Here is a 22,479-nt window from a genome sequence, read left to right on the forward strand (position 1 = left end):
ATGCCCGGTTGCATGGGGAGTGTGCCGGCTCTCCAGCTCCAAGGCATCTTGTTCAAACCAGGGGAGCATCAGCAGGTTGGGCAGGCCTCCGCCTGTACGTGCCCTCTGGGTTTGGTTATGGCTTGTCTTCTCCTGAAAGGACAGAGGAGCATTGATTAGTCCACTCTCTACCTGCAGCGCCATTGCAGCCTGGCCAACCCTAGCTGAGGAGCACCTGGCAGGGCACATTCGAGTCATGGCTCTCGAGCCTCAAAGCACTCAGTCCAAGCAGCCAGGTCTCACCCACTTGGCCAGCTCCGGCATGATTGACAGTTGGCACTCAAACTCTAGCACCCCTGAGCTCCATGGGGGACGGTAACACCTTAACACTTCTGCACACTGACCCATGCCAACATGGTACTCACCCTCCCTGAGCGCAGCAGGTCATTGAAGCGCTTCCGACACTGCACCCATGTGCGCCGCACCACATCATGGCTGCCCACCCGGGCTGCCACCTCCTCCAATACCCTCTTGATGAGGTGCGGTGGCCTCCTCTTTCCATCCCTGGGGACAAGGGTGTTCCTCCTGGCAGCCACTTCCTCCAGGAGGACCGTGAGGCACTCATCCGAAAAGCAGGTGGTCGAGTGCCCACCTGACCTGCCCTCCCCCCTGGCATTTTGTAGATGCACTCGAGTGCATTTTCAGTGTGGCAGCCAGACGTCCTTCCCTGGCAGCCTTTCTGGGGCTGCCTGATCCTCCTTTATACTGGCTGTCGGGTTGCCATTTGACCCGATGGCAAACAGGACCCCGCCCCCACTCGGCCCTTCCAGCCAGTGACAAGCCGCTTTTCACGCTGAGTGGGCCTTAATTGGCTCACCAGCGTGAAATCGCAGTTGGGGCTTTATTGCAGGTTGCGGCCAGTTTTGCGGCCACGCCATGGCCCCCCCACCCGACGAGGGCAAATTCCTGGCCCTAGAATCATTGTTGCTGCTTGTCTCTGTTTCTCAAGGGCGTTAGTATGATTAGGTGACCAGCACTGCACACAGTATCCAATATAGGCAGTCCATTTACCCACTAAGTTATTGGGGCTGCATCATAACTTTTATTTATCTGTGATGTGCTTGTCATGTCATTTAAATGTTTAGTTACAAAGAATGAGTCTTTCTCACCCCCTATCCTATTACGCTTGTAAGGGTATGAAATTCCTCATGTTATAAAAGCCAATTTTTAATATAAAAATTAAACTGTTTTTAAAAAATCTTTCTGGGCATATGTTAGTAAATGAATTTACCAGAATTGGCAATGATTGATTTTTTTGTAGCTAACCTTAATACCTTGATGCTACTTGATTTTCTTTGTATTTAGTTTGGAAATGCCTGTCTAATTATTGACTGTAAATCCACAAAATGTTAGCAAATGAATGCAGTTTGTGTAGGTGGGTTTGAATCCATATAACATGTTGCACTCTGAGTGGAATATTTGTCATTCCTTCTTGTCATCTGAGTCTAATATAACCCCAGACCTATAATATATTGTAAAATGTTCTGACTTTCTGTTGCATGACATAAATCTACATAACTATCTTATGAATGATCAATAATCGGGCATGAACACTGATGTATGACAGAGTGAAACACCAATGGAAATGTTCAAAAATGCAAGTTGAATTATGTATTTATAATATGTTCGTGAGTGTTCAAATCTTTCAGGCACTTTTATTATATCCTTCAAATCATTATTCTTTACGCTTTCGATTGAGAAATCTAGCTGGGATCTCTCTATAATTTTCCATCTATTTGAAGTTTTGAGGAAAGTCCTATAGTTGTAGTATCAAATGGGTATGTGATTGAGGGGAGAGGTTATATTATAGAGGGAGTGTAAGTCATGGGAAGATGCAGGATGTGCTGGTGGAATAGAATGGGAGCTGGGGGATGAAATGTAGGAGGAAGGGTCAGATCAGTAGATTGGTGAAATAGAAGCCAAGACAAACTATGCCTCTAATTGGCAAGAGGAGAGCATGGCTGCTCAGAGGCAAAGCAACTGTGCGATTAGCAGCATGAGATGGGATAAAGACCTCCATGAAACGCCAAGGAAAAGGGATTATGAATGAATAGGAGCAAGGGTGTAGTGTCAAGGAGACTTGATGCAATGTGAACAACTTTTGTAGGGGAGTGGGAGAACGTGGATTGGAAGAACAACTGAACAGAGTGAAATATTAAGCATGTGCAGTGAACCAATGAAACCTGGAAGTGGCTATTTCCCCTCTTCACCACTGGAAAATTTGACATGCAGCACTTAGCACCTCTGAATTGATGTTGCAATTTTTTTTATTTGCTCATGGGATGTTGGTGGCATTGGCAATGCCAGCATTTATTGCTCATTCCTAAATTCCCTTGAGAAGCTGAGGATGAGCTGGATCAGCTATATAAATATTGTGGCTACAAGAGTAGGTCAGAAATGGGGTATTCTGCTGTAGCATACTTCCTAATTCCCCAAAGGCTGTCCACATCTACAAGGCACAAGCCAGGAGTGTGATTGGATACTCCCCACTTGCCTGGATGAGTGCAGCTCCAACAACACTGAAGAAGCTTAACACCATCCACAACAAAGCAGCCTGCTTGATTGGGACCCCATCCCCCACCTTAAACATTCACTCCCTCCACCACCAACTCACAGTGGCAGCAGTGTGTACCATCTACAAGGTGCACTGTAGAACTCAGCAAGCCTCCTTCAACAGCAACTTCCAAACACACCGCCTCTGCCACCTAGAAGAACAAGGGCAACAGACGCATGGGACCACCACAAACAGCAAGTTCCGCCTTCAAATCGCTCACCATCCTGACTTGGAACTATATTACCATTCCTTCACTGTTGCTGGGTCAAAATCCTGGAACTCACTTTCTACATCCTTTCTCATTTTTCATCTCATCATTCAATATCATGTCTATCTGTTCTATCTACCTGGTAAATCCTAAAGCAAAATAATTATTTAACATTTCTGCCATTTCTCTATAGTTGCCTGTGATGTAATCCTGTATATCCTTGATGGTCCTCTTCCTAGCCCAGCCTTCCTTTTTCTATTGATGTGCCTGTAAAATGTTTTATTATTATGTTTTATGTTCCTTGATAATTGAATTTCGTAGTTCCTTCTTGACTTTCTAATTGTTTATCTGACTTCTCTCCTACTCTTTTCATATTCTGTCTTATTGTGCATTCCTGCAGTTTATGTACTTAATGCATGTCTCTCCTGTTTTGTCTGCTCCTATACCAATTTGCACATAGCCCAGAGATTATAAAAATACCTGGAAAAACTCAGCAGGTCTGACAGCATCTGCGGAGAGGAACACAGTTAACATTTCGAGTCCGTATGACCCTTCAACAGAACTTAGGAAAAATAGAAAAGAGGCGAAATATAAGCTAGTTTAAGGGGGGGGGGGTGGGACAGCTAGAACTGGATAGAGGGCCAGTGATAGGTGGAGATAGCCAAAAGATGTCATAGACAAAGAGGTGTTGAAGGTGGTGATATTATCTAAGGAATGTGCTAATAGGTGACATTAAGGGTAGAAAGCAGGACGAGCAAGGTACAGATAGCCCTAGTGGGGGTGGGGTGGGGGGAAGGGATCGAAATAGGCTAAAAGGTAGAGATAAAACAATGGATGGAAATACATTTAAAAATAATGGAAATAGGTGGGAAAAGAAAAACCTATATAAATTATTGGAAAAAAGGGGGATCGGAAAGGGGGTGGGGATGGAGGAGAGAGTTCATGATCTAAAATTGTTGAACTCAATATTCAGTCCGGAAGGCTGTAAAGTGCCTAGTCAGAAGATGAGGTGCTGTTCCTCCAGTTTGCGTTGAGCTTCACTGGAACAATGCAGCAGGCCAAGGAAGGACATGTGGGCATGAGAGCAGGGTGGAGTGTTGAAATGGCAAGCGACAGGGAGGTCTGGGTCATGCTTGCGGACGGACCGAAGGTGTTCCGCAAAGCGGTCACCCAGTCTGTGTTTGGTCTCTCCAATGTAGAGGAAACTGCATTGGGAGCAGCAAATGTAGTAGACTAAATTGAGGGAAGTGCAAGTGAAATGCTGCATCACTTGAAAGGAGTGTTTGGGCCCTTGGATGGTGAGGGCAGGGGAAGTAAAGGGGCAGATGTTGCACCTTCTGCGGTTGCATGGGAAGGTGCCGTGGGAGGGGGTTGAGGTGTAGGGGGTGATGGAGGAGCGGACCAGGGTGTCCCGGAAGGAACGATCCCTGCGGAATGCAGCTGGGGGGGGTGACGGGAAGATGTGTTTGGTGGTGGCATCATGCTGGATTTGGCGGAAATGGCGGAGGATGATCCTTTGAATGCGGAGGCTGGTGGGGTGTTTGTATTTTTATTTTTGTTTTGGATTTCGAGCGTCCGCAGTTTTTTGCTTTTATCTTAGTGTTTAATTGACTGCCACGTCTCTTCAAGGAATTCCTACCTTGAAGAAGTATTGCTCTTCTCTCTGACAGGATTTCCGTCTCTCTCTTTTGCCATGTTCACCTTCATTGCTTTCCATTTCTCTCCTGGTGTTTGACAAGGTGTTTACTAAAACCCGCTTTCACAGCCATATTTCATTCCTCAGTGACTGTCTCCGTCTCCGACTTACCCCAGGTGGATTCCAACTGAAGTTCCATCCCTCATGTTTCGAACCCAACCAGGATTATAGGTATCTCCGGGACATACAACGCTCCTCAGACTGCTGTTCTCGTCACATCCTGAGATCCACACTCAGTGCCGTGCGTCGCCATATGAACACACTTGGCCTCTCCCTCCAGCAGCACCGCTGGACCCTATTTCTAAGCTGCCCGTGCCCCCAGTTTCATTTTATTCTTCGTCTCATCCGACGCCTCAACAAGAAACTTTGTCTCTTTCTTTCAGGTGCAAAGGAATGCAAGCTCCATCAACTCGTTGACACCAATGCCCATCCAGGAACCTCCACCCCTGCCTGTCCCTCGGTCCCCACCCCGTCTTCCAATCCCAGCCCCGGCCGTGTATTCATCATACACCCTGACCTTCTCCTCTCCGATGCTGAATGTTCAGTGCTCAGCAAAGGACTTAGTTTCATACCCTTGTGCCCTCATCTCAATGAATTTCGGGCTCGGCACGATGCTGAACTCTTCTTCTGCCGCCTTCGTCTCCATGCTCACTTCTTTGGGCAGGAGTCCTCTCCCCGTTCAACGGATCCTTTTACCCGCCTCCAGTATTCTCCTTCCACCTGGACCCCTCTCTCTGGATTCTTACCTTCTCTTGATCTTTTCATTGAGAACTGTCGGCGTGACATCTGTCGTCTCAATTTCTCTGCTCCTCTCACCCACTCTAACCTGTCTCTCTCTGAACTTGCTGTATTCCGTTCTCTCAGGTCCAACCCTGACATTGTCATCAAACCTGCTGACAAGGGTAGTGCTGTTGTTGTCTGGCGCACTGACCTCTACCTCGCAGAGGCTGAGCGTCAACTCGCAGACACTTCCTCGTACCTCCCCCTGGACCATGACCCCACCACTGAACATCAAGCCATTGTTTCCAGGACTGTTACCGACCTCATCTCCTCTGGAGATCTTCCTTCCACAGCTTCCAACCTCATAGTCTTCCAACCTCGGACGGCCCGCTTCTACCTCCTACCCAAAATCCACAAACAGGACTGTCCTGGCAGACTGATCGTGTCAGACTGTTCCTGCCCCATGGAACTCATTTTTTGCTATCTTGACTCCATTCTCTCTCCCCTTGTCCAGTCTCTTCCCACCTACATCCGTGATTCCTCTGACACTCTACATCATACCAACAATTTCCAGTTCGCTGGCCCCAACCGCCTCCTCTTCACCATGGATGTCCAATCCCTCTACACCTCCATCCCCCACCGGGATGGTCTGAGGGCTCTATGCTTCTTCCTCGAACAGAGGCCCGAACAATCCCCATCCATCACTACTCTCCTCCGTCTGGCTGAACTTGTTCTCTCACTGAACAATTTCTCCTTAAACTCCTCTCACTTCCTCCAAATAGAAGGTGTGGCTATGGGTACCCGCATGGGCCCCAGTTATGCCTGTCGCTTTATGGGGTATGTGGAACATTCCTTGTTCCAGTCCTACTCCGGCCCCTTCCTAAAACCCTTTCTCCGGTACATCGATGATTGCTTCAATGCTGCTTAATGCTCTCGTCGGGACCTGGAAAAATTTATTAATTTTGCTTCCAATTTCCACCCCTCCATCATTTTCACATGGTCCATCTCTGATACTTCCCTCCCCTTCCTTGACCTCTCTGTCTCAATTTCTGGTGATAGACTGTCTACCAATATTCATAACAAGCCTACCGACTCCGACAGCTACCTCGACTACAACTCCTCACACCCCGCTTCCTGTAAGGACTCCATCCCATTCTCTCAGTTCCTTCGCCTCCGTCGCATCTGTTCTGATGATGCCACTTTCAAAAACAGTTGCTCTGACATGTCTTCCTTCTTCCTTAACCGAGGTTTACCACCCACGCTGGTTGACAGGGCCCTCAACCGTGTGCGGCCCATCTCCCGCGCATCCGCCCTCACACCTTCCTCTCCCTCCCAGAACCATGATAGGGTCCCCGTTGTCCTCACTTATCACCCCACTAGCCTCCACATTCAAAGGATCATCCTCCGCCATTTCCGCCAAATCCAGCATGATGCCACCACCAAACACATCTTCCCTTCACCCTCTCTGGTGGCATTCCGCAGGAATCGTTCCCTCCGGGACACCCTGGTCCACTCCTCCATCACCCCCTACACCTCAACCCCCTCCCACGGCACCTTCCCATGCAACTGCAGAAGGTGCAACATCTGCCCCTTTACTTCCCCTGTCCTCACCGTCCAAGGGCCCAAACACTCCTTTCAAGTGAAGCAGCATTTCACTTGCACTTACCTCAATTTAGTCTACTGCATTTGCTGCTCCTAATGCGGTTTCCTCTATATTGGAGAGGCCAAACGCAGACTTGGTGACCGCTTTGCAGAACACCTTCGGTCCGTCCGCAAGCATGACCCAGACTTCCCAGTCGCTTGCCATTTCAACACTCCACCCTGCTCTCATGCCCACATTTCCGTCCTTGGCCTGCTGCATTGTTCCAGTGAAGCTCAACGCAAACTGGAGGAACAGCACCTCATCTTCTGACTAGGCACTTTACAGCCTTCCGGACTGAATATTGAGTTCAACAATTTTAGATCATGAACTCTCTCCTCCATCCCCACCCCCTTTCCGATCCCCCTTTTTTTCCAATAATTTGTATAGGTTTTTCTTTTCCCACCTATTTCCATTATTTTTAAATGTATTTCCATCCATTGTTTTATCTCTACCTTTAGCCTATTTCGATCCCTTCCCCCCACCCCACCCCCACTAGGGCTATCTGTACCTTGCTCGTCCTGCTTTCTACCCTTAATGTCACCTATTAGCACATTCCTTAGATAATATCACCACCTTCAACACCTCTTTGTCCTTTTGTCTATGACATCTTTTGGCTATCTCCACCTTTTCACTGGTCGTTTATCCAGCTCTAGCTGTCCCACCCCCCCTTAAACCAGCTTAAATTTCAGCTCTTTTCTATTTTTCCTGAGTTCTGTTGAAAAGTCAAACGGACTCGAAACCTTAACTGCGTTCCTCTCCGCTGATGCTGTGAGACCTGCTGAGTTTTTCCAGGTATTTTTATTATTTTTGTTTTGGATTTCCAGCATCCGCAGTTGTTTGCTTTTAGTCCTGAGCTTATTATTCTTGAAGTTCAAGTTTAAATTTAGAGTCTCACTCCTGATACACTTTCGGCAGGATCTCTTCCCTGTTCCCGTCTGTCGTTTATTCCAAAATGGACCACAACAAATTAATTTACCTCCTCCCTTTCGAAATTTCCCTCCAGCTGTCGTGCGATATCCCTTACCCTGACAGCAGGTATGCAGCACACCTTTTGGGATTCTTGTTTTTGGCTGTAGAGGGTGCTATCTATCCCCCTAAATATAGAGTCTCCTATTACTACCACATTTCTGTTCTGCTCTTCCCACCCTGGACAGCCTCCTTTGCCATGGTACTTTGGTCTACATTGCGACTGCCCTCCCTGCAGTCTTTCTCTGTGTCCTCACAGATAATGAGTACATCATACCTGTTGGACAGGACTAGTGTCTGCTGGAGCTCCTTCTCAGCCTCTCCTAAATCGCCACTACCTAACTACCTATTAGTCACATCCTTCCTTTCCTGAACCTGTTTTTTCCTCTGGGGTGTGACTGAATTCAAGATAAAGCTGTCCAAAAATTTCTCTCCCTCTCTTATATGTCAGAGCCCTGCCAACTCGCATTCCAGCTTGATGACTCTGAGTTGGAGAGATATGAGATGGAGACATCTTCCGCAGATGATTTTGCGCAGGACTGTCTCATCATTCACAAACACTTACATTTTGCAGTCCAGACACACAGCCTCCTCTGCCATGCCTTTAATCATCCTTATTTTACTCATTTAATTAGTTGAAATCTTCATTCAATGATTATTCGTAGTCATATTAAGTAGTTTAACTTGTAGAAATATTCAGCCATTTTTGACAGGTCAGATTTTAGAGCGGCTTCTATACCCTGGAAAGATTTTGACTGAGCTGTCAAGACAATGTTGTTGTGTAAATAAATTTTTGTGATGATGTGATGGGCAGGTCACTTATGTAGATGTTATAAAGTGTCGGTACTAGAACTCTTCCCTCTACAAGACCATTGCTGGAGTGCTGATCTTGTCACGTAGGTAGACCTTTACCCTTTTGTTGCGCAGAAAAGTCTGCAGCAGCCGAAGCAATTTGGCATATGGCAGCAGCAGCAGGGACAGTTTGAGCATCAGTCCATGTTTCCACACAGCATCATAGACTGAGGAAAGATCTATGAAAGTGGCTCCAGTCTTGAGCTTGCGATGAAAACCTGCCTCAATGTTTATGGATATTTATTATATTTATTTAGCCTTTATTTAAACCAGTCCATTGTCTCTGCATTCTACCTTGAAAATTGCAAGGCACAAAATACCCTAAATGTCACCTTCTGTGGAGAGAAAGTGCGGCATGACCTGACTCCCACCTATGTGGAGTGACCCTTGACCACTCCCTAACTTGCCATCACTACCTCTGAAAGACTGCCGAAAAGACCAAGACAGGAGTGAACATCATCAGCAAGCTCGCCAGCATCATTTGGGGTACAAGAATCACCGTCCTTCATGTTTCTGCCAAAGCTCTGGTCTTCTTGACAGCTGTGCACCTGTGTGGGCCTCAAGTTGTCACACCTAACTCATTGACACATAACTTCACTCAGTAATGAGGATAATCTCTGGAACTCTGAGATCAACTCCAGTTCAATGGTTACCAGTCCTCTCAAATATCACTCCTTCCTCCATTCGACGGGAGGCAGCAACATGCAGAGAAATAACTCCTATCAGCAGCAACTTGGACTCACCTTCAAGACCCCTCAGCTGAGGTGAGAGTGGCTGCCCATTACATAAAGGCAGCATTTGACTAAGCGTGGCATCAGGGCACCCTGGCAAGACTGGAGTCAATGGGAATCAGGGGGAAAATTCTCCGTTGCTTGAAGTCATGCCGAGCACAAAGGAAGATGGTTAGGCTTGTTGAGGTCAGTCATCTCAGCTACAGGACATAATTGCAGGAGTTCCTTAGGGTAGTGTCCTCGGCCCAACCGTGTTCAGCTGTTTCATCAATGACCTTCCTTCTATCATAAGGTCAGAAGTGCGGATGTTCACTGATGATTGCACAATATTCAGCACCATTTGAGACTCCTCAGATACTGAAGCAGTCCATGTCCAAATGCAGCAAGACCTGGACAATATCCAGGCTTGGGCTGACAAGTGGTAAGTAACCTTCGTACCACATAAGTGCTACGCAATGACCATCACCAACAAGAGAGAATCTTACCATCGCCCCTTGACATTCAGTGGCACTACCATCGCTGAATCCCCCACTATCAACATCCTGGGGATTACCATTGACCAGAAACCGAGCTGGACTAGCCATATAAATACTGTGGCTACAAGAGCAGGTTAGAGGCTAGGAATCCTGTGGTGACTAACTCACCTCCTGACTCCCCAAATCCTGTCCACCATCTACAAGACATAAGTCAGGAGTGTGATGGAATACTCTCCACTTGCCTGGATGAGTGCAGCTCCAACAACACTCAAGAAGCTTGACACCATCCAGGACAAAGCAGCCCGCTTGATTGGCACCCAATCCACAAACATTCACTCCGTCCATCACCGACGCACAGTGGCAGCTGTGTGTACCATCTACAGGATGTACTACAGGAACTCACCAAGGCTCCATGGACAGTACCTTCCAAACTCACAACTGTTAGTGTCTAGAATGACAAGGGCGGCAGACAGATGGGAACTCCAGCATCTGGAAGTTCCCCTCCAAGCCACTCACTATCCTGACTTGAAAATATATCGCCGTTTCTTTACTGTCACTGGGTCAAAATCCTGGAACTTTCTACCTAACAGCACTGTGGGTGTACCTACACCACTTGGATTGCAGCGGTTCAAGAAGGCAGTTTACCACCACCTTCTCAAGGGCAATTATGGATGGGCAATCAATGCTGACCAAGCCAGTGACACCCGCACCCCATGAAGGGATAAAATATAAACTTGCCACATGGCTCCATGAAACCGCCCCTCTGGACACGAATCGAACATCACCAATTCCATAACACTGATGAAACCTGGAGGGAAGCTTGGGCAGAAAATACCCTCCCAAATAAACACATTAGACGGAATTTTCCATTCTGGAGATTAAATCCAGTGGTGGGAGGGAAAGTCAGCGTGATTCCCGCTGAGTGGTGGGGCGGGTGAATACGCGCAAACTTCTGTTTTCCAGCTCATTAATTATGTATCCATGAGGAGCCCAGTGAATCTCGTGGTGGTGCGGGAGGAAGTTGTCCACCCCGCTGTTAACCCATGGGGTTGAAGATTCTGGTGCCATTCTCAAAGGGCACCCAGTCAGCCATTTGTTGCAGGCCAGGAGCTCCTACAGAGTCCTTGTAGCTGCAGCTCATACTGCAGAAGCTGGCAGATGTGAGAAACCACATCCTGGGACATATGAGGTCACCTCCGGCATTGCCTTTTGCTCATCTCTAGATAAGAGCACACCTGGTGATATACCCATGGTCGGGCCAATGCTCGCCGTTGCAGTGTTCCATGTTTGGAAGCCTCTTGACCTCATAGAGGCATCATTGCCTCTTGCTGCTCAGGCCCCTGATCCTCCTGGCTCTATGCCAACCTGTGATAGGCCCTCCTTCTCCTCATCTGGATGAGAGCCATTGCCAAGGCAGGGTTGCTTGCACCCTGCATCATCGACACCTCAGTGGATGTGTGAATGAATTGAAGTGATACATTTAGTGAACATGTCCTTCATAGTTTATCTCCATCTTGAAGCCATCAGACAAGTGTTGAGCCCTTCACCTGACCTCTGTCTAGACATGGCATCCCCACCCCACCCCTTCCAGGTAAAGGACATCTTGGAGTATCAGAGATGTGTGTTCCTCCCATTCATACATGAGACATGTATGGAGACATTGCTCTTTGACCAGGGTGATTAGAGCCATGTGCAAGAAGCTTCAAGCGGGCACTTTTCTGCTTGCCTCCACTAGCCTTGAAACTCTATAGCGATACCATTGCCTTGGCAGCATAGAAAAACTAACCTCATGATCCCTCATCAACCATGATCTTTCACCAGGGAGGATGATGGTTTGGAGTCACAAGTCAGCTGCCCTCCTTCAGTCCTCCCCCTTCGAGGCATTCCACTTCACTCTCTCCTTTCATCTCTGCCTCTTACTGCAGCCAATGGCAAATGGCACAGAGTGAACAGCAGCTCCCCCACCTTGAGGGATCTCACTGACTGACTAACTGCGTGGTCAAGGTCAGTTTGGAAAAATGGTGTGTCACCTTTCAAACTCGCTCCACCATGTTCTATGCTCACCCTGTGACCCACCAATTTCCCCCCATCACCTTGGACTGACCCAATATCACCATTCCTCTCCCCTCTGTAACTCGTAAACCTCCCCCGTTACCTTGGATCCAATCATATCCACCTCCACATGCCTTTCCTCCCCTCAGAGCCGACACCCAATACCATCCCCATGCCCACCCTGACTCTGCCCTCTCCTGTTATCCCAGCCACCTGTCTAGTCCCCCCCATGACCCATCGGATGAGATTGTCACCTACCAGGCTCACACCCTGAACCTGCCACCCTGCCGCATCCCACTTCCCCCTCTGACTTTGACTGTTCCCTCCTATCTCCAGTGTCCTGAGTTCACCCCCTAGGACCTCACCATCAACACCAGTCACCCTGCCCTCTAAGACCCTTCCCCCTTTTCAGGACACTTTCACTACCCTCCTTCCCTGGACATTCTCCCCCCAACACCCCTTCCCCTGATATTGCTCCCCCCTTTCCCAGGGCACCTTTCCTCCGTAAGCCTGCCTACCCTGTCCAACCTTCGATTCATCCTTCCAGCCTTCGCCTTCCTCCCTTGTCCAGCCTTGGCACAGCATTTGCTAACAGCACTCAACATAAGTGAAGTTATGCTAGGTCCCCAAGAAGGACAAAGCAACATCGACGGACCTCAAAGTCATGGAAGAGGTGAAACTTGCCAGGTGCATACCACTTATATAGAACCGTAAAACTGAATATTCTAAATTGTCACTGGCAGGGAACTTAATTTGGAGGGGGAGCTTAATTCTCGCAAGGTGGCTTTTTAATGAATATGCATGAGATGCTAATACATGCAAATGGCGTTCCTGACCTTGTTAGTCGGGAAACTCGACCTGTCTTGAATGTTGGGAGTACAAATTTCCAAAAGTTTATCCCACCGTCGGGAAATAGATTTTTTGTCTTCCACTAAATTTAAATGCCCCCGGCTGCCACGATTCCTGCTGGTGGTGGAACCGCAAAATTCCGCCCATTGTCTCTGACCCAACATCTCAACAGCCAAGCTTCAATCTCCCCTGGAGCATGTGGACAATCCTTAAGAGAATACGGACAGGACATGGCCGATATGGCCATCTGATGTACAAATGGCACTTCAAAATTGTGAGCACATAATAACAACTTGCCCTCGACTCAAGTTTGAGGACGACATCCTGGAGTTACGCTGGCTCTCCAGCAGGGCGTTGGACTGGTCAGGGAACTTGACATTAAAACTGTGACGATAGCTTCTGCCCCAAAAGCCAAACGAAAGAAGTTTAACTAGATAAACCATAAATTAAATAAACTACTACATGTGCCCTGTAGGTGGTGGAGAGGCTTTGGGAAGTCGGGAGGTGAGCTACTCACTAAAGGATACAGAGATTGTGACCTGATGTTGCAGCCACAATATTTATGTGGCTGATCTAGTTAAGTTTCTGTTCAGTCGAGAGCTCCAGGACTTTGGTGGGGGATTCAGCAATAGTGATACCTTTAAATGTCATGGGGAGATGGTTAGACTCTCTTTTGTTGGAGATGGTCAATGCCTGGCAATTGTGTGGCAAGAATGTTACTTGTCACTTATCAGCACAAACCTGAATGTTGTCCAGAACATGGACTGCTTTGTTATCTGAGGAATTCTCAATGGCATTGAATACTCTGCAAATATCGGCAATCATTCCCATTTGTGACCTTGTGATGGAGGGAAGGCCATTGATGAAGTACCTGAGGACGGTTGAATCTTGGCTGTTGCCCTGAGGAATCCATGTGGTGATATCCTATGGCTGAGATGATTGGTCTCCAACAACCACATCCATCTTCCTTTGTGCCAGGTATGATGCGAGCCATTGGAAAATTCTCCCCAAATTCCCATTGGCATATTCTGGGGCTCCTTAATGCCAAACTTGGTAAAATATTGTCTTGATATCAAGGATAGTTACTCTTATCTCACCTCTGGAATACAGCTCTTTTGTTCGTATTTGACCCAAAGTTGTAATAAGATCTAGAGCTGCATAGTACTGGTGGAATTAAAACTGAACGTTGGTAAGTAAGTGTCACTTGATAGCACTGCCCACCACACGTATCATCACTTTGCGGATTGAGGGTAAATTGATGGGTCAGCAAGTTTGAGGTCAACATCCTGGAGTTATGCTTGCTCTCCAGCAGGGCGTTGGACTGGTTAGGGAACTTGATATGAAAACTGTGATGATAGCTTCTGCCCCAAAAGCCAAACAAAAGAAGCTTAACTAGATAAACTATAACTAACATAAACTACTACTTGTGCCCTGTAGGTGTTGGAGAGGCTTTGGGAAGCTGGGAGGTGAGTGACTCACGATAGAATACAGAGACTGTGACTTGCTGTTCCAGCCACAGTATTTATGGGCAGAAATTTCCCCCCGTCAGGAGGGAAGTTTAGGAGTGGGCACGGACAGGCGCGCCTCCGATCGGTGTCCCCTATTGGGGGCAAGCAGCCATTTTACGTGGACAGGCCAATTAAGGCCCGCCCAGCGTGATGTCCACCAGGAAGCGCTATGCGCTCCCTGTGCGGGCGGGGGGGGGGGATTCCCTGAGCCGAGAGTGCGTTCTTTTGCGCATGCGCACGGAAGAGCGCATTCATCTCCCTGAGGCTAAGTGCTGCCTCAGAGAGATCGGCTCCACAATAAAAAAATCTGAAAAATAGAAAAAAAAATTTCCCTGACGTGACCCCTCATGTGACACTGTCACATGAGTTGGGACATGTCCATCACTTTCAAATACACTTTTATTAAATTTTTTGGAACGTACATGAAACCTCATCCTGCCTGTGGATGAGGTTTCATGCTTTTTCTAATGCCTGCCAGGGCTCCCAGCCTGCCTGCCAACCTTAGAGTTGGACGGGCAGGTCCACTAATGACTATAATAACTTTGGCAATGGCCTCAATTGGCCATTGACAGGTCAGCGGGCACACAGCTGATTCTGCTGAGCCCCCGCCTACCTGAAAATTTAAATGGAGCGGGGTTACGTCGGGAGTTCTGCCCGACGTCATCCCGCGTCATCTTACGCGTTGGCGAGCAGGCCCCTCCCCCCGCTCGCCGACCAGGAAATCCTGGCCTATGTGGCTGATCCAGTTAAGTTTCTTTGTCCTGCTTTTTGTGGAAGGAGCATTCTGGGGCAATTTTCCACCTTGTTGGGGAGATGCCAGTGTTATAGCTGTACTGGAACAGCTTGGCTGGAGGTGTGGCTAGTTTTGGAACACAAGCCTTCAGTGCCACAGTCAGGGTTTCATTGGAGCCCATAGCTTTTGCTGTATTCTGTGCGCTCAACCGTTTCTTGCTATCACATGGAGTGAATAAATTAACTGAAATCTGGCTTCTGTCATACTGAGGACCTCAGGAGGATGCTGAGATGGATCATGCACTCAGCACTTCTGGCTGAAGATGGTTGTCAGCACTTCTGGCTGAAGATGGTTGTCAACACTTCAGTTATGACTTTTGCACTTATATGCTGGGTTGCATCATGATTGAAGATGGGGACGTTCACAAAGCCTCCTCCTCCAGTTAGTTGTTTAATTGTCCAGTACAATTGTGACTGGAGTTGGCAGTACTGCAGAGCTTTGATGTAATCTGTTGGTTGCAAAGTTACTTAACTCTAGTCTATCACATGTTGCTTCAGTAGTTTGCCATGCATGTAGTCCTGTCTGCCAGCTTCACCGGATTGCACCTGATTTTTAGGTTTTCTTGGCATTGCTCCTGGTATGCTTTTCTACGCTCCTCATTTAAGCTAGCATTGATATCATGGCTTGATGGCAGTGCTAGAATGAGACTATCAAGTTATAAATTGTGGCTGAATGCAATTTTGCTACTGCTGCTGCTGATGGCCCACAGTGCTTCATGGATGTCCAATTTGCTTTGCTGGGTACGTTCTGAATCTATCCCATTTAGCTTGGTGGTAGTGCCACATCACAACATGGCGGAGGGTGTTCTCAACGTGATGATAAAACTCCACAAGGACTGTGCAGTGGTCACTTCTACCAATACTGTTGTGGACAGATGCATCTATGCCTACTAGATTGGTGAGAGCAAGGTCGAGTAGTATGTTCTCTGAGCACCTGCCATGAACCCTGTTTGGCAGTTATGCCCTTCAGGACTCAGCCAGCTTGTCAGTAGTGGTGCTACTGAGCTACTTTTGGTGATAGGCATTGTAAGTCTCCGATCCAGAGTATATTCTGCGTTCTTACTACCCTCTGTGTCCCTTCTAAGCTGTGCTGATTGTGGAAGAGTTCTGATTCACCATCTGAAGGAGGGAAGTAGGTTGTAACCAGCAGGAAGATTCCTTGCCCATGCTTGACCTGATACCATGAGACTCCATGGAGTCTGGAGTCAGTATTGAGGCCTCCCAGGGCAACTTCCCTGGGAAGTTGTGCTGTGCTGCCATCTTTGGTGAATCTGTTTTTCTGATGGGACAGGACATTACCAGGCATAGTGATGAAGGAGTCTGGGACATTGGCTGATACGTATGATCCTAAGTATGACTATCTCGGTCTGTTGCTTGACTATTCTTTGCTAACCAAGACATTGGTTAGGCCAAAGTTGAACTATTGCTTCACATTCTTGGCACTCCATTTTATGAAGGACTTCGGAGCACTGAGAAAGGTACCTGAATAGTTACTAGAATTATATCAATATCGTAAAATGGGTATAGCACAAAAGGAGACCATTCAGCCCATTGTGCCCTTGCTGGCCCTCTGCAGGAGAGTAGTTATGGGTTATGGAGAGAATAGTTATGAAAGGTTTGAAAAATTGAGGCTTTTTAAATAGAGCAGGGAAGGTTAAGGGAATCTAAGAGGTTTTCAAAATTGAATGATTATGGAAGAGTGAAATAGTGTATTCCCTGGTTGACAAATGAATAACTGGAGCCCATAAACTTAGAATGGCAAAATTAGAAGAAGATTTTTATCTGACAAGTTTTTGGAACATGGAATACTTTAAGCACAAGTAGCTATGTAAGATAAATGGTACTATATAATTTGCAAGGAAATTGGATAATTATTTGAAATGACAGAATATAAAAAAATACAGGGGGCAACATTTTCCTCCCGTCGGGGGGTGGGGGGACGTGCGGGTGCGGGAACAGCCATGGGCGGGTGGGCTTCCGATCGATGCCCTCAATTGGGGGCGCGCTGCTATTTTACGTGGACGGGCCAATTAAGGCTGCAATGCGCTCCCTGTGCTGATGGGAGGGGATTCCCTCAGGGAGATCGGCTCACATTTTAAACTTTAAATAAAGCTGAGAAAAAAAATTCCCTGCCATGTCCCCTCATGTGACACTGTCACATGAGTTGGGACATGTCCATAACTGTTATTTTAAAATATTGTGAGATTTTTAAATCCTCATGAAACCTCATCCCGCCCGTGGATGAGGTTTCATGCTTTATCAGAAGCCCGCCAGGGCTCCTGGCCTACCCGCCAACCTTAAGGTTGGATGGGCAGGTCCATTAATGAGTTCAACTACTTTGTTTATGGCCTTAATAGGCCATTGAAAGGTCGGCAAGCGCGCAACCAATTCGGGTGCGCGCCTGCTGAACTGAAAGTCTGAATGATGCACTATGATGTCAGGACGCATGCCCAACGTCACCCCGCGTCATATTACGCGTCGGTGAGCGGGCCCTGCCCCCACTCGCCGACCGGAAGATACAGCCCAGGGAAAGACTGAGAAAATGGGATTAGAGAAAATAACTCTTGTTGAAGAATCAGCACAGGTTGTAATTTATGATTTGGCAATTACGAAGCAGTGATATAATCAAGGGATTCTGATGATAGCCTTTGAACTTTAATTTCTGAGTTCAACTAAGAGCAGCCACCTGTACTCTAATATTAGTTTACAGCCTTAAAGTCACCCCAGGGTACCTTGTGTCTTAGTTTGTAGTGGACATTTGAAAAATGAGATGATGTTATTGTGCTTTACTCACTATGATGTTAAAATGATAGTAATGTTAACTTGAGTTGTTCCAGTCAGCCGTAGCACTTGTGCTATTTTTTGTACTTGTCTTTGAAAATTAATCACTTTTTAAAGCTATATTGAGGTGTCCTATTGAAGAATTAATGGTTATGTTGTTTTAACACTGTGAAAGCTTGTTTTCTCCAGATGCTTGAAATGGGGGTTATTCTGATACTTAAACAGGTATCTTATTGGTTTTGGTCCTCATCTGTTGTAGTTTTTTAAAAATAAAATCTAGATGGAGCATTTCAGGCTTACTCAAACTTGTAGAATGTTCCTTTGCTTTTTTTTTGTAACCTTTGCCCCACCTCCCCTAAATCTTACTGCATTCACCCAAAATTATCAAAATCACCTGCACTTCACTGATCGGGTGATGGGAATGATGTAACCTGTAACTTTTGAATTTCTGTTTAAAATCTGATCATTTGCTCTGCATAAGTGCAGAGGTACCTAATAAGTTCAAGTTCGGAGAAAAATTGTCCCAGATCTTAACTCCATCTGGGAGTTAGGCAGGCAGCAGCACCTTCCAGCCCCGACTCCTCTTCTTTCGGGGTTAACATGATGAGAAAGCCACAACAAGCAGTCAACTAGTTAAAATAACAGTAGGGTCCCAACTATGTTATCTAAGCCCATCCATCCATGATTTTCAGCAAATGCCCTTCTTGCCTCCTGATAAGAACAGATTAAAATGATAGTCTGAAGGATCGTTGGGATCATTGACGAGTGAGTACTGCACATGATTTTAACTGCCAGCCTAGCTGGGAAGGCAGGGTTAAAATTGGTCCTATTATTTTTTCTGACCGTCAAACTGATAAAACTCCATAGTTAATAAGATCTGAACTGCTCTTTCTAGATTCTCGCAGATGAAAAGTACTCACAAATATATATCCACCTGATGTGCGTGCACATTTATTTAATTATTTATAGAATCATAGAATGGTGACAGTGCAGAAGGAGGTCATTCGGCCCGTTGTATTCATGCTGGCTATCTGCAAGAGCAACTCAGTTCGTCCCACTCCACTCGCCTTTCCCATGGCCCTGAACTTTTTTCCCTTAGGTGCTTATCCAGTCACTTTTTGAAAACCCCTATTGCATCTGTCTCCACTACACTCTCAGGTAGCATAGTCAAAATCCTAACAAGGAATAGGAAATGTAAATTCAGGATGAAAGAGATCACATTTTATGCAGATTACATACATGTGTGTGTATGTATTTTACCTGTAAAAGCTATAAACTCACTGAAAATATTTTTTGCTGGCCCTACTGTTTCTCATTCTTGAATCCTTATTAATCCAGGTATTATATTAGAAAAACTTTTATCCCACTTTATTTTTAATTGCTGCCAGGCACATTATGTAGGCAGTTAAATCAGCTACTATAGGTTAGTTTGCTGCAAAAAGAAAATCTAGTTACCACTGTGTGTATTTCAACAGTTTTGCACTAATGACCAAAGACCTGGTTATTCTTTTGTCTTTCAGGCTGAAATTGTCAAGAGACTAAATGCTATTTGTGCCCAAGTCATTCCTTTCCTGTCTCAGGAGGTAAGCTCTCCTTGATATTACACATTTATGTTCCTGGTAGTGTGGATGATACTTGGCTTTCTTTTTGCAAATATTTTGTTTTCTCGAGGCATTTTCCTTGCTTACTTCTGGGGCACAGAAGAAACCTAAGGAATAGACTTCCAAATGGAGGTCATTTCCTTCTACTTCCATTATAAAGCTTAAAAATATCACACTGCTGCTTTGGATGTACCAGAACTCAAGACTCTTGCTTGCATGCTGAGTTATTTTTAGACCAAAATAGGTGTGAAATCCAATTTGTTTTAGACCATTTGCTGTTTTCAGTGTTATAATATTGTGAATAAAAGGACATGGTCTGTTTATTATAAAATATATCAAGTGTGTACAATTTGCAAATGTATAATCATGCATGTACTATTTTTCATCCTCTCCTGAAAATGGCAACTCGTGCTGGAATGGGTGTTGATAACTTTCCTAATCGTACAAGGTTCATATATAAGCATAGACAGAGAGATACAGTGGATTATTTGCACAGCGTTATAGTTGAACACAATCTTGCCCTTGCCAACTATGTTGTTGCCATTTGTAAAATACTTGGAAATTAAAATGCATGCCTTTATTCATAGAAAAATATCTAACAGGAATTGGGTTGAGTGAACTTGTTGCATTAGGTGAGGAAACCTAAGGGCGAAGATACTTAACAAGTGGCCACCTTGTACCACAGATACAAAATTACAAAAACATTATATGTTGTTATTTACTAAGTAGAATATGATGAAGTATAGGGCTCAATTTTAATTCACTCAAAACCCATTCACTTACACAGAGTTAAAATCAGGCCATGGGATGCTAAATGAATTAAGTACATAATCTGAATCGTAAATTAAAGATAGCTTTATTATGACAATGTGACCTTTCATTTCGAAAGATGCTTCTTCCATCTCATGGTTAGATTCTTTTTATGGTGCTACTAGAACTTAATGAACATGCAAAGGATGAGGTACGTTCAGTGGGTGCCTCAGCAGTTTGATGTCTTCCTGTGCTGTTAAGTGCCACTGGAAATTATGTAAACCTTGAATTTATGTTTGAGCTCCACATTCATATATCTGCATATAGTATACTTCCTTAGCTTCTTTAAATTGTAAAGACTAGTGAATATCTTTTGTGAGGGTAGGTCTTTGTGGATCCTCCTTGTGTAAGTCTTTGTGGGTTTACAAAAAGCACACCACTAAGAAGGTATCTATTCAGCTGCTGCTGCAAAAAACAATAGTTATATTTGAAAATCATGGCTCCAGGATGTATTTAGATGTGAGGAAACTTCTTACGAAATTTCAGAAAAATGTACTTATCATTTCATAAAGCTGCATTGCATTACTTAGTTCACTGAGTTTTGTAGATAGCTGTAAATACTGTTATTTTTTTCTCTTAATAATGGGTAAATTTTTTACCTAAATGTACAATGACAATTTTGTAATTGCATAACTAATTTATAGCTTCTCTTCTTTATTGTTGAAAAGGTCTAACTGATTAAGGCTTAAATTGTTATCATAATAAACTCTTAGAGAAGGGATTGGATTGAGCAGTTGAATATGCTCTGTGAATATTACATACCGAACTGACCAATGAGGTTTTTGACTCTTAGGTTTAAGAAGGACGTAATTCTACAGAATGCAAATGAAACTGACATTATTTGCTTTCTGAAATTCACTTTCAGCACCAACAGCAAGTGGTGCAGGCAGTGGAGCGGGCCAAGCAAGTGACCATGGCTGAGCTAAACGCCATCATCGGGGTACGTGGTCTTCAAAGTCTGCCCCTTACAGTGTGTATACCCATTTTATTACTCTCCTTACCACTGCTGGAGCCAGTTTAACACTTGAGATGAGGGAGATCACATGTAAAGGGATCCATTATCTTTCATTCTAATTTTAAGCTAAAGATACAGGCATAAATTATTGCTCAATTCAATCTAGCTATTTTTGAATGTTGTGTGTTATAAATTCAAGTTTCAACTGATGTTAAGAAGAGAAAAATAAATAAATATGAATGGATGAAATTTGGCTGTAAGTCACATGACCATTTAAAATGTCATTAATTTAGTTGTGGCAAATGTTCTAGAAGCATCACAATATTCTTAAGTAATTACGTGAGAGGCCTCGCGACAGTTTAATCTTTTCCAAAAAGCCAAATAATAATTTGGATTCTTATGACTGGCATAACTTTTTATGCAATTAGTACAATAAAATGAAAGTACAGAATATTAAGTTCTTATCTGTAGCTACCTGCTGGTATAATATGTGCAAGTCTGGTAAGGTTTCAGTCATTGCCATGTATGTGTACAGTGTGTATATATTTTCTTATCAGATTTTTGTCATCCTTTTAATCACCAAAAATGTTAACTGTATAAGAGAAACCTTGAAATATTTCATGTTATAACCACTTAATTTCTTCACTTTGGAATATTGATAGACATTCCTGTTGCTACAGGTGGCATAAATAGTCATGATTCCTCTGGTAAAATGTGCATCTGACTGCCCACCATTACTTTCAACAGTAAAAAGTAACATATTCCTATCTGTATCATTGCTATAAATGTTCATTTCTTATCGTTTTTAACATTTTAAAATTTAGTGCATAGTCATTATATCAGACTTGCATATCTTATGGTAAGATAAGATTTCTCAATCTCTGGAAGAATCGAATTGGTTCGGGACAACAGTGATTTCTTAAAGTGATTGAAGAGAATATGCTAGAATCTAGCGTTTCCTCTGAAAAGCCTCCTAAAATGGCTGATAAATAATTAAGTGTTTCTTTTTTCATGATATAACACATGGAGAGAGGAAATGATCACCATCCAGTGAAAGCTATTGATGTTGAGTTTTAGTCTTTCAGTGGTGTTCTAAAGCTTAGTTTACACAATCTGACATTTGATTACGTATTCACTTTTCAGCACTTGCTTAATAAACCCTTTAAGTAAATGGTAATGTATGGGATTTTGGCCTGAAATTTTTGCTCTCCTATTGTAATTTGACAGGAGACCAGCAGAACCACTAA

At 44.9% G+C, this 22,479-nt stretch overlaps 1 protein-coding gene across 6 annotated transcripts in view; it reads left to right on the plus strand.

Moving 5' to 3' along the window:
• LOC144696310 (transducin-like enhancer protein 4) overlaps positions 1 to 22,479 on the plus strand; it is a 213,037-nt gene that overhangs the window by 64,408 nt on the left and 126,150 nt on the right. For 3 of the 6 annotated variants that reach the window (XM_078567535.1, XM_078567547.1, XM_078567567.1), the window contains 2 exons: positions 19,387 to 19,449; positions 21,143 to 21,247. In XM_078567535.1, the coding sequence (XP_078423661.1) occupies positions 19,387 to 19,449; positions 21,143 to 21,247 (168 nt within the window). The remainder of the gene's footprint in view (positions 1 to 19,386; positions 19,450 to 21,142; positions 21,248 to 22,479) is intronic. The other 3 variants (XM_078567540.1, XM_078567553.1, XM_078567561.1) reach the window with 1 other exon arrangement.

Source organism: Cetorhinus maximus, chromosome 2, assembly GCF_964194155.1.
Source record: "Cetorhinus maximus chromosome 2, sCetMax3.hap1.1, whole genome shotgun sequence".
Taxonomy (NCBI): domain Eukaryota; kingdom Metazoa; phylum Chordata; class Chondrichthyes; order Lamniformes; family Cetorhinidae; genus Cetorhinus; species Cetorhinus maximus.